Source organism: Pundamilia nyererei, unplaced genomic scaffold, assembly GCF_000239375.1.
Source record: "Pundamilia nyererei isolate P.nyererei 1_Seehausen unplaced genomic scaffold, PunNye1.0 scaffold00091, whole genome shotgun sequence".
Lineage (NCBI taxonomy): Eukaryota > Metazoa > Chordata > Actinopteri > Cichliformes > Cichlidae > Pundamilia > Pundamilia nyererei.
This window is the reverse complement of record NW_005187492.1, coordinates 2,279,929-2,296,355: the sequence shown is the minus strand read 5'-3', so window position 1 is coordinate 2,296,355 and position 16,427 is coordinate 2,279,929. Positions and strand designations below refer to the sequence as shown.

The 16,427-nt window shown below is 42.1% G+C and overlaps 1 protein-coding gene across 1 annotated transcript in view; it reads right to left on the bottom strand.

Annotated features, from left to right (window-relative positions):
- Positions 1-16,427, bottom strand: part of synrg (synergin, gamma) — a 45,016-nt gene that overhangs the window by 2,952 nt on the left and 25,637 nt on the right. The window contains exons 14-19 of the mRNA XM_013912474.1: positions 11,277-11,828; positions 8,873-9,036; positions 8,681-8,734; positions 7,867-7,963; positions 6,481-6,629; positions 5,711-5,821 (exon numbers count right to left, since the gene is read on the bottom strand). Of these exons, the coding sequence (XP_013767928.1) occupies positions 5,711-5,821; positions 6,481-6,629; positions 7,867-7,963; positions 8,681-8,734; positions 8,873-9,036; positions 11,277-11,828 (1,127 nt within the window). The remainder of the gene's footprint in view (positions 1-5,710; positions 5,822-6,480; positions 6,630-7,866; positions 7,964-8,680; positions 8,735-8,872; positions 9,037-11,276; positions 11,829-16,427) is intronic.

Genomic DNA, 16,427 nt, shown 5'->3' with positions numbered 1-16,427 from the left:
CACACACACACACACACACACACACACACACACACACACACACACACACACACACACACACACACACACACGAGGGCTCTGATGCAAGTTTGCGATTTCACTGGGCCCAGCTGCGGCACGGTGGGCGCAATCAGGAGATGCTAATGTGTGTGATGTGCAGTTTAGGAGTTTGCATCCCCGGTGAAATAATGGAGCTGAAGCCGGAGAGAGGAATGAGTCATGTGCAGTGAATCACAGCCTCCCACACAGAAGCAGAGGGGAGACGCATGCAGAAATACACCACCACAACACACCATTAAGTCAAATACATCTCCACCTGCCTGAATGCAGTCTGCGGCACAGATGCTCCGCCCGATGAAGGGCTTTCTCAGACGAGCCGAATGACACATTTCCACTTTTCGCTTTTTCCTTCACACGCTCACATTTCACTGGAGGAGCGATTTCCTTTCAGAGACCCCTCTGTGCCCTGGCCTACTTGCTTCCACAAACCTGCACTTAGAGGAGTGCCAAAGCTGGGAAATGTTGGGAGGGAGAGGATGCAAAATGAAAGGGTGGTCAAACTAAAACACACCCCTGCTTTCGCTGCAGTGCCTTTCCTGCTCCAGAGTTCACCTGTGTGTCAGTGAAGGGAGGCTAATGTCCACCTGTTTTAACTAAACAGAGCCTTGTACACAGCCTGCCCTGGAAAATCATTTGTTTCTAATGCCTGGTTAAATAAAGGTTAATAAAAGCCTGCTGTGACACTACAGTGTGGGTTTTATGTTTTCAAGCTGGAGTTGTCAGATAAAACAGAGACTCTGCTAATTCATCTGACCTTTCAGCTGCATGTAAAGGTCCTGGCTCCTCTATCTGTTCGGATATGAAAATCAAGCTTTAATGCAAACTATTTTATTAGAAGTTTAAAAAAAAAAAACAAGGCATAATTACCCTTAAGCTCCTCTCCCTGTCTTTAGTCAATGCCTGTAAGCACAAGAGCAGTCAGAGAAGTGAAGCATATTCATGCAGCGCCCAGAGCAAAGTGTGCACAGAATAAGCAGCGAGCAGCCGTTTCACCACTTTTCACAGCATGTTTTTCGGTGAAAACATGAAAGTTTTTACCCTCGGGGCTCCTACACATTTCTCCAACTCAGAATTCAAGAGATTTTGCCTCGATTGATCTAAAATATTGACTGAAGATTTTGGCCAGTATGCTCACTGAAACAAATCAGCGCGGTTTGTCACAGTTAATCCAGTCCTGTAGACAAATCTGGGTTGTAGACAGAAGGAGAAAAGCTGCTATTGCAGCGGCAGCACCTCACATGAACCAGAGTCTGTGTTTCAAATGACAGTTATCAACTGACATTAAAATAAAGGTTGAAGACTGAAAGAACAAAGGTTTGGTTTAAGCAGACGTCTCCTGCTCAAAAAGAAGCTGAGATATTGGGAGAAAACCAAGAAAGGACCTTTACCAGTCCCTCATGTTTTGATCTTGCCATCTTTTGCCGTGTTGCTGGTACAACAGCATGATTGGTTAGAGCTGAAACAATCAGCCAATCGCCTGAAACTGTATTGCAGCAGCTTTATATTAGCTGACTTAAAGCTACAGCTTCATCTCCGTTTCGTGGTTTTCTTCTGCAATAATAAACCGAATATATTTGTTATTTGGGTTATTGATCGAAAACAACAAAGCATGTGGATGCATGTGTTACATGGTGAAAAAAACCCATCAATGACTCAAAGATTTACAAGCCAGCACAAACAGAAACCTGCCCTCGCTGACAGCTTTCTTTACTGTGAGATTAAAAAAAAAAAAAAGCTACAAGTTGTCGGTGATACATCACCAGACCTGGAATCGAGCGCTGCTTTTTAAGGTTAATGCTAAAGGTTAATGTTACTTTTAGCACAACCCTATTTAAAAAAGTGAAGTACAATGTAAACAATGTGATAATTTGGAACTAATTTTAATGTTACAATGTTGAATTAAGCATAACAATATAACAAAAACAAGAAATAACATACTTATTTAAATATCTGCTCAGTCTAAATTTGCTAGCACCAACACGTTTAAATAAAGTCGGGATGGGGACATGATTTTCGCTAATTTACGTCACTTCCATACAGGAAGTCGCTGAGAAGTCAACTTCTCAGTTTCTCTCAGCTTCAGATTTGTCAAATTTGTACTTTTGAACATTTTCAAAGAGTGCTCTTTCAATTCCCAAATTCTTTAATGTCGGTATTGCACGGTAAGTAATTTCCCTGACTTTCTTTGTCTGTGCAGGAGCCCCGCTAACCTCGACCAGATGGAAACATGCTGTGAAAGAGATGGGCAGCCTAAGAACAAAGCTGTGGTCCAAACTCCTGTGTGCTGCTGTCAAAACTACACACATTCAACTTGATAATCCAAATGCTTGAGGCACTTGAAAAAGCTGCGTTAAAATAAATAGCCAAAAATGCTAAATTATTCAGCTTAAACTCCTTTCCAGTCCTTCTCCTTGTAAATGCCTAAATTAGCATTTATCGTTTAGTGGAGGAGCTGGAGCATCATTAGCCAAAAAGTATCACTTAGGGTGAAACTGCTGCTGCTTCTGAGTGACAAACTGAGGAGAGATGAAGCTGTTTGCAGTCGCCCATCCAAGCCCCTTAACCCAAAGATAACATGCAGAATGATTTAAACCAAAAAAAGAAAAAAAGGTGCGACAACCCAGAGAATATTAGCCAAACAGGAACATGGTGAGTCTGGCTGAAAGCGACTGTTTGGCTCTGTTTGAATCGAGAATAATATCAGAATTCAAAACATGAATTGAGCAGGAGAGACTGAGCACATCGGCTGTCGAGCATTTTTCGCATTTCTTTGATGCCACATCAACGTCTCCACCCGCCTGCACCTTTGGTCGAAAAACAAACCGGCACCTCTTCACTGAGGGACAAAGCAACAATCGGTGCTGTCTGCCGTAGCCAAAGCTGTTCTTTCACTTCATTATACTTGCAGGGGATGCTATTCTCCGCTCGACAGTCTTACCAGGGTGGTTTGTGCCAAAAATGTAATTAAAAGATGGGTTATTAATCTCATGCTTGTGGCACAGAGACAAAATAAAACTGCATTAATTTCAGACTGCCTCTGCGCACAGAGGAGCGAGAGGTGAGAGAGAGTGTGTTTGTGTGTGCAGGTCTATTATCCGCCGTTCTCCCTGCTTATGACTAATGTGTAAGCCACATCTGCTCACAGCCTAGATGCCTCTCAGTCAGCCTTATCTCGTCTGGACTATCCATCTGGCTCTGGCAGAGCAGCAGACGGATCGCAAGAAACAATCAACGCCACCATCCTGCCCTCTAAACCGCAGGGTCCGAGAATACCCTTAATGGCCCACGTCGATGAAAATCACGACCACCCTAGGCAAAGAGGTACCGCCATCCTGCCCCGCTCTCTGAACAGTTATTAGAAACACCGACGGTTGTTAGCTCAAAGTGGCAAAGTGTGCAGCTACATTGAGATGGAGGTGGCAGAATAGAAAATGAAACCCTTCCAAGACAAAGTAACAACCTTTGTGACCTTGAGGAAGCAATCACAGGGTGAAAAAACCCACCCCGAGGTGCCAAAGTGACATCTTCCCTCTCTGTCATTTACTTCAAGAGCGCACATTGTTATCCGTGGACACTTCTAACTTCATACTTCACCATAAAAGCAGGGAGACGACCTAAAGTGACTGTCTGCCCACCGTCTCCCCTGCAGTGACTGTCTGATCAGAGCCTGTCAAGCTCTGACTTTGTTCACATTGTGGGGCACTAATAGGAGTGACACCTGGCATTTAGAGTGTCTGGAGAGTTTACAAAGGAAAAACTGTCGAAACACTGACTTTGCAGCACCACTTTCAGGACTATTTGTATTGTTTCTGGAGTAACACTAAAGGAAAGTTCTATCAGAAATAGAAGCAAGTCTCTTCGTACTGCAACTATATATCCAACACCTCCATATGCTTGATAGACGTTTTGAAGGAATCGCTTAATTTCAGGTTCAATGTGGTGACTCTAAACGTGCAGATCATTTTTATAGCATCACCATCAGATCAAATTTAATTACATTTAACTGTTTATCTATTGCCTAATTAGTAGTATGGATGGCTATGGGGGAGGTCTTTATTGGTAGACAAAATTGTAAAACCTATGAAAAAATGTATGCCCTCCTTCTTTCAAAGCCTTTCAAAAGGTTGAATTAGAGTCTTTGCAAGACCCTGCAAAGACTCCTTATGTTTAACACCACTGGCTTAACCCTATCAGGTGACTATAAACCTCAGTTGCAGTTAAATTCTGCTTGATTCACAAAAATTGTCACCTCAATGCAATTTATATTTTAAGGTTAAGACCCTACAGTAATAGAGAGAAAAATCCCAGCAAATAGACTATGCCCAGTCAGCATGCACTTGGCGACAGTGGGAAGGAAAAGCTCCTCTTTAATGGGATGAACCCTCTAGCAGAAACATGCTCAGCAAGAGGCAACAATCTACTGGGGGTGGAGTAAAAGACAAGAGAAAAAAAAAAGTGGTGGTTCCCTGCTTATTCTTCTATTTAAGCCTCTGGGGGACGCATGATGCACTCAGCACTTCTTCTCTATTCCTCTTTGCATTACTGATGCGTATATATGCTGCTACACATATAAATAACTCTGTGTCTACTCTCTCTTGTAGTTTATATTTGGTTCCGTCTCTATTCTTATTTTCTCCTTTCAACCCCACCCCAGTGGTTCTGCTGGAGGTCTCTTTCTATGAAATGGGAGTTCTTCCTCCCCACAGTCACTGAGTGTGTGACTGTCTGATGGTAGGGTCTTTAGCTTACAATATAAAGCTTGAGACATCTATATAAAATTGAATTGAGATCAAACTGGGCCGTACAGCTGAGTTTGAGCCGTCTGGTTTTTTGAGCCGAGGTTGGCAGCTCTGGGGATAATTTTAATCTATTTGCAATAATAAAAGATATGAAGCATGTTGTTGCATCTCTTTCATTTATCCCAATCACACTACGACTAACTAGGAGGAAATTATAATTCAAGAACTATTTTGTTATGCTCATTAATCTTTTGTTACATTACGCGGGGCTCTTTAAAGTTTTTCGATCTACAGAAAGCTATCAAACAACTGAGTTGGAAACATAAAATTCATAAACGTCAGCTGGATTCTGCTCAGATTTATGGTGACAGTTAGCTAACTAACTAGAGGACTACATGCATAAAAGTCTGCAATGTGACAGGTGAAAAGAATTTGATCTTCCCTATGAACTCGTGTTAAATGAATATTACTTGCATCATATGTGCTGCAAGAAGACAAAGCTTGACAGGCAAAGTAATGTGAGGGGTTGGGGTTTAGATTTGGGTTGGTACTTTGTGGGGTTTTTATGATGATGTGCATGTCTAGGCAGAAAACAGCTCTGATAGAAGAGCAGTGGAGAGGAGGGAATCCTGTCACTTTGGCCCCCCGCAGGGCTCGTCAGTAAGAGGAGGATAGGCCCCCCAAGGACCCCAACAGGAAAGAGTGGAATGAGATTCAGATGACAGTTGACTGTCTCATACTCGTTTAAACAGACGTCCAATAGTGCTTTCTTCTTTGTTCTGGAAAAATGTTTCAAAGTCAAAGAAATGTCAGTTGTTATCTGCTGGGGATGAGCACAGCATCATGTGTGTAAAAAACAAAAAACAGTACCCAGTAACAGTTACTCTGTGTGAGTGTGCATGCACACAAACCTTGCTGCGAGCGTCGACGTTGAGCAGACAAACCCCACAAGCCAAGTCCTTTGCATTCTTGATACCCGGCCGCAGAATACAGGAGGAGAAATCCAGGGAGCTTTCATCAGGCTAGACACACAAAAACACACAGACGTTTTACTTCCTGCCGCAGGGCAAAATGTAGTCATTTCTATTCTTATAATAACAGCAGAGAGAACAAGTCGGCTTATAGTAAACATCTCCAAGCATCAACTTTTTTTTTTTTAATAAAGACTTGGCACGACATTGGCTACTCAGACTGAAAACAAACAATTCTCGAGTTTACATCTTTCTCCTTTATAAGGAAATAAATCTTCATCCCTGCTTTAATTAAACATTTGTTGCATTTTGTTTCTGCCTCCTTTCTCAAGATGCTAAATCATTTTTATCTTCTACAAACAGTATTCCTCGTCTGCTGGCTCTGCGGATGAGAACAGTCCTCCTCTTGCGTCCCGTTTTACAGATACTTGGAGACAGCTAGGTAAATAAATCTTTACAGTCTTCGTCATCCCCGCTGATCCAAACAGCGGCCTACCAAAAGACTCCATCTGCATTGCTTTCAAATCAATGAATCATTGATTTTATCCTAATGGACCGACAATACTGGATTCACTAACACTCAATCATGTTATTGGCAGGACTTGCATTCTTAACTGAACGTCAATGCTTTGTTATCAGTGCGTAATTCCACTTGTATATCTATCTGTCCTGCCTTTTGGTGAGTGCGTACAAACGTCATAGCAACTTACAGCGAGCTTAGCCAGCGACATGAAGCCTATGAGGTTGTTCCACACACGGCTGATGTCCTTCAGCTGCTGCTGCAGCTTCTCAGAGCACACCGCCGTGGCCTTGATGCCCAGCTCCACACGCCGAGAGACGCGATACACTTCCACCACGCCTGAGAGGGAGAAAACAAACGCACACATGTCACAGAAACACACTTTCTTAGTCGGTGTTGAGCACTTAGCCGTGACGTGTTAGCCACTCGGCTCATTAAAAGCAGAGAAACAGTAAAGCAGCAGGACCTTGTCAGACGGGGCAGAGATAAGCCATCACACCAGAGCTCATCTTAATCTTGTCCTTTCTGTCCTTCACAGGGTATTAAGGCCACACACTGGCTTCTTTAACAGGCTCTTGTTGCCTCTGAGGCTCGCAAGGCCTCATTTCTTTTTAACTGTATGTGGAAGTATTAACTCTCTATGTGCAAATGTTTCCAGGTCAAAGTGTTATTTATCAATATCATCAAACATTCAAGGGCTGAGCTCGACTCATAGATACATTTTAGCATGAAATGCTTGTTTTTAGGGACTGCAGGGACCTTTCCGTACAAAGAGTGAGGAGTAATCAGCAAATGTTATTTGCATTGTCTTGCCATTACTTCGCCCTTGTTCTATAGAGGCGATCCGAATGAACTCACAAGTCATCTTGGTTCTGATTTTTTCTAGTGTCCTCAGCTGCAGGGGAGGGTATAAAATTGCTTGTGTTTTCAGTTCTATGTGTGAGACTCATGGCCATAAAACTCCAAAACAATCACCACACTATAAAATAAAGTGGTTACTCATGATGGCCCTGCCCCCTCTGTGCTTTGTGGAGGTTCACCGACCGTGTCAAGCATCACCTTCAGGGATGATTTCTGCCACAGACACCTCACCAATTATTGAAGCAATTTTTCCATCCACAGGCGATACTGATGAGGTGGACCGTCTTACTCCTGTGGCAGTATTTTTTTTTTATTCTGTGGTCATCGACACTATTTTTTACATGTACTTTCTTTACTTCTCTTTGACCTGAACAGCTGCGGCACTGATTTTTTTATTTTTTTGTCAGCACTCTTCCAGAAAACATGCTAAATAAACAGTTCTATTTAGTGCTACTTCATTGATCGGGACCTCCAACTCTCATGTTAGTGGCAATGAGACCTATTTAAAGGCATTTGAAAGGAAAGTGGTTTACAATATATAAGGTTGCTCTGTGGTGTGTGGATGATGAATGGACATTTTACTGTGCAAAGTGCTGGTTGTTGCACACAGATTTAGAGCACTTTCCCTATATGGTTTGATAAATGAGGCCCCCGGTGTGTTTATAGTAGTGGTAGTAGTAGCTGTGTCTGCGTGTGCATTAGTGCAGCTCCTCACCAAGCAGGTACTCCATGCCCTGAGCAGACTGGATGACCTCGGTGCAGACAGAAGAGCTGCTGATCCCGTTCAGGGTGTTGTTGGCTTTGGTGATGACCTTAACGTGGAAGGACAGAAGCTGGCGTTATTACATACACACTGGTCTTGCTTATAAAACTCATAATGAGCATCCAACAGTAAAGTGTTACAATTATGGCCTTTACCCAGGATTGAAATGTCAAACACATTAAAACGAAAAGTAAATATTCCAGCAGACATTTTGCAACATCCTCAATTTTTGATGAGCTTTAAAAACACAACAGTCCTGAAGTTATATTTGCAAGTTTCAAGAAAATAAAATATCCCAAGACATACGTGACAGGTAAAATCCTGGCTGAAAAAAACATTTCAGTGTATTTTGGTTATCTTAATTACTCTAGAACAGGGGTGTCAAACTCAAATACACAGTGGACCAAAATTCAAAACTGAAACAAAGTCGCGGGCTAATGTTAATATTTATTGAAAAAAAAAAATCTTCCTCCAGATATAAGAATGAATCTTTTCTTATGGACTCAAACAAGTTTTGCTGAAAAACTGAATATGGAACAAGCAAAGCTTAATACTAAACAATATATATATTAGCTGTATAATACCAGTAGGCCAGCTCTAATAGTAATTTGGCATGGCTTCGCGGGCCAAATGTAATTAGGCTGCGTGCCAAATTTGGCCCGCGGGCCAGAGTTTGACACCTATGCTCTAGAACATTTGCTGTCGCTCTCACAATTAAGTCTCTCCCAGGTATGAGGTCAGATACAGGACACAAACAAACACAAACCTCCAGAGCGCTTTCCAGGCACCTCTGCCACTCATAGGCGTAGCGCTCGCTCTCCTGCAACAGCACAAAATTATCTCAAATGAACACAAAGGGAAAACAGAAGAGAACAAAAAGGGGCATTTATGTATTTTGAAGCTTTAACAGTCCTTGGTATTGTGCTGAAATCTACTGATATTCAGGTTCCCTCCTCACCTCCACCTCTCCAGTCAGGTCCTTGTACTTGTCTCTGATGACGGGCAGTGCAGGCTTCTCGTTCAGGGTGTTGGATCGGTCTCTGAAGGGCTGCTCTGGCGCCGGAGACGGGGGTGAACGCCTGATCTCCTTCTCACCCAAACTGTGACTGCGCTTGTGGGAACCTGAAGCAAAGACGGAGCAGAGAAGAAGAGAAATGAGAGAAATATCAATTCAGCGACATGTTGTGATGCAACTCATTTTGGGCTGTGCACCTGTTTGTCTCCAACCATTCTACTTCCATTCTGTTTGTAGTTAATTCCTCCCAGACAGGGACAGCATGCGTAAATACTTAATTGTGACAAACAATAATTAGGTACAAAACAGAGGCACAAATATGCAGGTATGAATAATTCATAGAAGGACAAAAACCCTGGCAAGGTACCACAACAAGCACGAGCACAAACACAAGTGAAGCCCAGACTATTCCAGTGGGGTTAGCTGTGAGCGCATGTGTGCGTGCGCCATCTACACACAGGTAATCCACCCTCAACCCCACCATCACCACACAACTACTCAGCCTACACCAGAAGCCCCACTGTGATCAGGTCACTGAGCCACAGGAAGAAGGGGAGTTAGCGAGCCCTGCTTCTTCACACACATTAACTTCAGCACAGGGAAATGAATCTACATGAGGCTTTGATCACAGTGCAGGAAACTGTAATAATTTATTTTGTGAAAAATAACAGCAGCAAACAGCGGTTCGAAAATGAACAGCCTCTAAGTGGATACGGTTAATTTCTGCTTATGGATTTGTGGGCATCTGCTAATCCATCTCAACAGTCGCTGCCATTAGAGAGTGGAGCTGTCATCTCAACACTACCATCTAATGTCTGACAGCTTTATTACACATCTGATGGGCCTTGTCTGTGGGGGCGGGGTGCTTGAGCAGAGTGCAGGGCCAAGGACTTACAGCTGGTCAGAAGAGTCATGTGTCCACATTATGCATACATTTATATAGTCATTTATTCTAACAACGCTTCCTTATGTCAACTACTAATTTAGAATCATCTGGGCCTGCGGCTGGGTTCACTCTGGCACAGCTGGCTGCCGGCAGAGCCGGTGGGCACACCACTGCAGCCCCCTCTGGCTTCTGCTCCGTGGCTACTGGGTGACCCCTCATCTGGGGCTCTCCTCAGCTCTTCCCAGGAGGGTGGCACGGATGCCCCTCCGGTGGTCCTCCTTGGGCTCTCGCACCTCTGGGCCTCTGGATGTCTGGAGCCTGGATCTCCTCCATGTCCGCCGCTGGGGGACAGGGCTATGGCTCTCTACATCCTCTAGCAGACCGTTACATGGGGAAACCTTTTGAATACAAGCGTGCTGATCCACACAGGTGTGCACATGGGTGTTCACTGATCATAGACATAAACTACACCTCTATTGGCTGCTATTTCCAAGCATATTATGCGCTGTCAGTCCTGCTTGCTACACAACAACATTCAATATTTAGTATTTACTGGTGTTTACAATTAGCTAGATTAACGTGATGGTGTTGTGTTTAGTTTGTTGCTCTGTTTTTTTTGCTTGTTTTCTCTTCTTTTTCTCTCAACAGGTGATCCAAGAGATTTTTTTTCTCTTCTTTCTTTTTAAGTGCCCTTTCTCACTGTCCCTCTTCCCTTCTGTTTTTCTTTTCTTTCATCTTTCTTTCTCCTTTTCCTATCCCTCACTCATGTCTGTCCCATCTGTAAAAACTGAAAATGAAATAAAATAAATAATAACAACAAAGGTTGATCAAATGGACCAATACGGCAAGGCCGTGATGATCCATTTGGCAAAGTAAATCCATTGGGTATCTTTGTTGGTCTTCAGACAACAATTCTGACGGCTAAAGAACCAAATGGGACAGGCAAAAAAACCCACCTAATTTAGAATCACCACTTAACCTGACATACCTCTTGGCTGTCACACTAACACATTCAACATGTGAAAGATCCCAAGTTCAACACTGGAAGCAGTAACAAAACCCCGTGTTGGTTACGTCAGGATGGGCATCCGGTGTAAAATCAAACATGAAGATCAATCCACTGCAGCAACCCCTTGCAAATAAGGGACCATAATAAAAGCAGCTTTTATTAACCTAACATGCATGTCTTTAGACTGTGGGAGGAAGCTTGAGTCAACAAATTCAACAATGCAGAAATTAATACTTTTCTGCCAAAACTGCTCTTCAAATAATTAATAAATTAATTAGTTGACAACAATTTTCAATAACTCATTCATTATATTCAATTATTCCAAGTTGTCAAAAATGAATATTTTCTGTTTTTTTATCATTTAAGCAAAATTCTATTTGGATTTAGACAATTATTTTTAACTGAAAAACAATGTGCCGCCTACTTGAAGTAAATACAAGAAGAAAACTCACCTTGAACCGACAAATCAAAAGTTGCCAACTCGTTCTTGATCATCTCCTCGCTGGACTTGACCTTGGCCTGAGCGCTGGCTTTGAGGAAGTCAGACCTGCCAAACTTTGGCTTGTCTCCCTGGAAGGCACCAAAGTCATCGGAGGCCTCGCTCTGGTTTCCCTCTGAGCCCGCCTCGGCAATGGCAGCAGGCGAGTCTGACTTCTCCGAAACAGTACTTGCAAAGTCTCCAAAGTCATCCTCGTTATTGACACCGCCCTGGTCGCCGGAGCCAAAGTCAGCAAAGGCTTCAAACTTGTCATCTGCTGATGAACTGTCCTCTGCAGGGAAGGAGGTGATGATGTTTGCTATGGAGTTGCTTGTGATGTTTTCAGTGCTGCCAAAGGTCAGTTCCTTCCTCTGTGTGGGGACTAAAGATGGAAGGCCAGCTCCTTCCAAGCCCGGTGGCTTTCTGACCTCACCGGGCAGACTCTCGTCCCGGTCTGACCAGTCATAGCTGGCCAAGGTGCTGAGGGCCGATGTCCCAAAGGGGTCAAATTTCATGTCGTCTCCTTCTGCAATGACAACACAGACATACCGGTGGTTCCTCGGAATAGCACAGATGCTGTCATGATAGGAGGAAGACTAATAGGCCTCAACAGGGGTCTGAGATTTCTGTCGGGTTATTACTCTCATTTATCTATGCTTTAAGTGATGTCGCTTCTTCTAAATGTAGTTTGGTCTTGAGAAAAGAGCCCTTGAGAATATTAACAGAACATATTTTCTCACCTTCATTTAGTTCTCTGTAGCATACGGGAACCTTTTTTTTATTTTTTAAACGAAATCTTTTTAATATTTGTTTTCATGGTGCTCACGAGATTTAAAAAAAGTACAGACAGATATTTCTTTACGAACAATGGCTTAATCTGCACTACTACTTTAAATCAAAAGAAACGATCCCTTAGAAAACACTCCCCTATTCCCATTTTATTTTTACAGGAGGATTTAGACTACCATTTTGGGGAAGGACATTTTTTGTCATGTTTTAATCTTGTGAGCACCTTAAATGAAATGAAAATCCATTTACAACCAGTATCCTGGGATGAAAGCCACAATCCTGGAAATATCTCTCAATCTGTGCAGGTAAAACCAACACTCAACCAACTGGTCACCTAGTGAGAGGGCAGGCAATCTGACTGCAACCCCTCTCAGACAGACTGATGAAAATTTGCAGATCACTGCTCCTAAACCTAATTTATAAGCGCGGAGCAATCAGAGTAGGTGTGCACCAATGAGCACGACTCATGTGTTTTTGCACTTAACTGGTTGCATTCTGATTATAAAAGCAAGTTTACTGACTGCTTGACATTTTACACTTAAATCACATTTGTAGAGGAATTTCTGCTTCGAATCTGTGAGGTTCTGGTTCGACTCCAAAGTTAATGTGAAACTCTGTTTATGTAGAAGAAGAACAATAGAACAATGGCAAACAGATGTCATGGCAAACTGATGGCAGATCTTATTGCAATCTTGATGCGCCAAAGTTGTTTTGAAGATGTCGACTGACTGTGACTGGCGGTAGACCTGATCCCCGTCTTTGAAGCGACCACTTCAAAGGCAAGGAGATAACACGATTATTATATGATCAATCTGGTCTCCAATTAGCGTCTTCCTCAGTGTGACTGTAGGATTACAGTGAAGTAAGGAGATGTGTCCCCCTAATCCCAAAAATAACAATGAACTTAAACAGTTTTCTAGAACTGATTTGAAATTTCTCCTCTTTTAATCGGATGACTTTTTCCAGCCTGTGCTCTGTGTGCATGTCTGTGGGAGTGCGTTTAACCAGACTGTGTTTGTCTGAAGCCGTGACACTGATGTCGATCAGATGTTGTTTTATATGTAAACAATACTAATCAATGCAGAAATCCTGGTAATCCAAAGGGCCCACAAACAGTTTTTATGATGCAGATTTGTGAAACTGACAACAAGGCCTTGTATCAACCATCTATGATGCAAGGCATTAATACATTAATACAAAGCGTAATACATCTTCCCTTTAATAAATTATTCCTTGGTGCTTTTATGCCTGAGGTGAGTCATGTTTACGCAACTTTTTTTTTCTCGTGGCCATATGACAACACTCGCTGCTTTCACTGGTGACAAACAGCTTGGCTAACAATAATCAGAGTTGATCTCTTTATATTAAATGCAACCTGAAGGCTTTTGTCTCGAGGCAGACGCTCTAACAACATCAATAAAAGATCTTTCCTGTCACTGCGTCTGCCCTGTTTCTCACAAGTGTTTTGATCACTTTCTTTATGACTGATACTGACTGACAGCTGCGCAGCTTGCACACATTTGTCAACGCTTTAGCATTCAGGTCTCCTTCAGACACTCGCAAACACATAAATCCACCTTGTTGAAGCCTTCCTATTTTGCATGACAGAACCCTCAGACACAAAAAGCAATTTGTGAAATTGACAAGGATCGAGTGGTGTGAGCCTCGTGTCATTACAACCACATTACGCCTCACAGGAAAGGAAAGGAGAAATAAGACGGTACGCGTTTCAGCAATACCAACAGTAATATTTATTACGACAACATGAGTAGGGAGAGAGAGAGAGAGAGAGAGAGGTCACAAAGAACTGTGAAAGAGGTCTACCATTACAAGAGGTTTAGTCAAACTAACACTTTGAAAATTAAATTTCAGTCATCTGGAATACAAGTGCATGCAGAGTCAGGAGAAAAGGAAGAAAACAAACAGCGAGAAAGTAAAACAAAGATAATCCGAGGATATAGAAGCAGAATGAGAAGGCACATTCACAGACTAGAATCAGTAATTCTGGGAAGATGACAAACTTTCTTTTACTATAAGGATGTAAATCAACAGGTGTATTTTTTTGTTTTGTTTTGTTTTTTTGGATAAAAAAAAAGATTTGAATACAGAACACTTGAAAAGGCCAGGTTGAAAGATTATTCAAAGAACAAGGCAGGAAGCATTAACCCTTTGAGGACCTGAGGGGACAAACTGACAGGGAGGAAGCTAAACTTTAGAAGCAGCAAGGAGGCTGCCATCTGTACATATTTAGTCTTTAATAAATAAGGGTAAGAGATCAGGATATCTGCATTAATCTGCATGTAAACATGTGAAGCGATATCATTCAAGCCCTCAAAGGGTTACAGAAAACAAAGAGGGCCATCCTTACACCTGGCATCCCAGTAAGGGCTTCCATTACATCCAATCACAGATGCAGGAACAGATTTAAAGAGACAGTATCCTTTTTTTTCCCCTCTTGCTACAGTGATTATTTGTCAAAGCAGGATGATGAGCACTAATTCCCCTTGATTAATAACACATCATTATTTACTAAAAACGTTGATGTTTGAATCCACGTTGAACTAAAAATACTCTGATTCTACTAAATACTGTCGGCTACATTTAATTTACATAGTTGGCAAATCACAGCAAGATCGAGAAGTCTTCCTATAGTCTCAAAATAAGAGGTCATATTCCTGTAATAAAAATACACTATTAAATCTGCATGTACACATTTCTCCCTTGATAAAAACAACTTGCAATACTGTTATGCATAAAATGGTTATTTTGTATTACGTTCTTGTCAATTTCACAAATTGAAAAGGCAGGCACACTGCAGCAAAAAGCAAGGCAGGAAGGGTAATACTAACTTCATTATGCTCACAAAGAGCCAGACCGTAGAGCCACACGTGATAAAAATTCATGCTGCGATATCACAGATAACGGATTTTTTGAAAAAAATAAAAGAAAATTACGAGAAAGAAAATTTGATTCCTCTTGCGACTCAAAAGGAACCTCAGAAAAGAAATACTGTCTCTTTAAGCTTACATACATTTCCAAAAACACAGTGCAAAGCGTGGTGAGGTGCTCAAACTGCTCGGACTGCTACACGTTAACGACAGGTTAGTCCCAGAGCTCTCCGAGAACAGCTGATAAATAAGGGTGAAATGAAACCGCCGTCACGGTAGCGTATAAGCTTCTCAGGAATGTATCGATGTTAAAGCGGGCAGGTCTTTACCCGATCAGCGGTTTCGCTGCAGCTCCATGGACTGGATTGTTTGCTCTCCGTGCGGAGGGGCCTGTTTGGGTTTAACCAAAATCTGACCACTGCACAGAAACTGAAATAAGGCAATGGGGATGTTTACATCTTTTTCTAGTCAAGGATAAAGTATCAGTTTCTTGGATGAAATAAGTTGACACATGTGATGATAATTAACTGATAAGTGACGAAATATTGGAAGCTGATTGCACGACTGTTGTCAGGTGGAGATTTGGTCAATTTGTACAAACTTCTCAAGCTTTGTCTGAGCTTTCAAATAAAAATGAAAGCTCCCTTAAAGTTGGCAAACGTTTGAATTACAGAGCCTTCACCTGAGAACACATGCAACCCATCTCATGTTACACTGCAAGAATGGTTTGAAATGTTTTGCATGAAACACAACGCATGATGTGGAAGACGAGATGCCTGATGAATAAATGATGAGCAGTGAAGAGAGGGGGAAAAAAGGACACGGACACTACCCGATTATTAACAGACACTAGATTGATTTCCCTTTTTATAAAAGGACGAGCTTTAGGTAAACTTTAACTCCACTTTCATGGATGTGAGGTAGGGGAGGAAAAAGCAGACACGCTATTATTTAGACATCTTACAATTAGACGTCCATTTGATCCAAAACATACTCCGTGGTTAATGTGAAAATACTGCAGGGTAATACAATAACTGACAGGCATAAAGAGACAAATGCATGCACTCACATTCAAGCCCTCACATCCACCTATAATATTTTTAATAGTGACAAATCACTGTTGCTCTATATGAAAATAGTCTCCAGTTTTTGCATGCAAAACGTCGTATTAATGGTAACATTTTATTTCAAGCGAATCAAAATTAAGTCATCTGCTGTGCTTTTTGCACACATCAGTTAAAAAGGTAAATGATGGCTTACGGATAACGCCTTTGGTAAGCTGCAGCCTATTGTTCGAAAACCTGTGATTTGAATAAACAAGAGGATAAACGCCCTCCTGTACTCATCTGTATTCAACTGCTCCGTCTCTTAGCATTGCCCAAAACAACACACACACACACACACACACACACACACACACACACACACACACACACACACACACACAC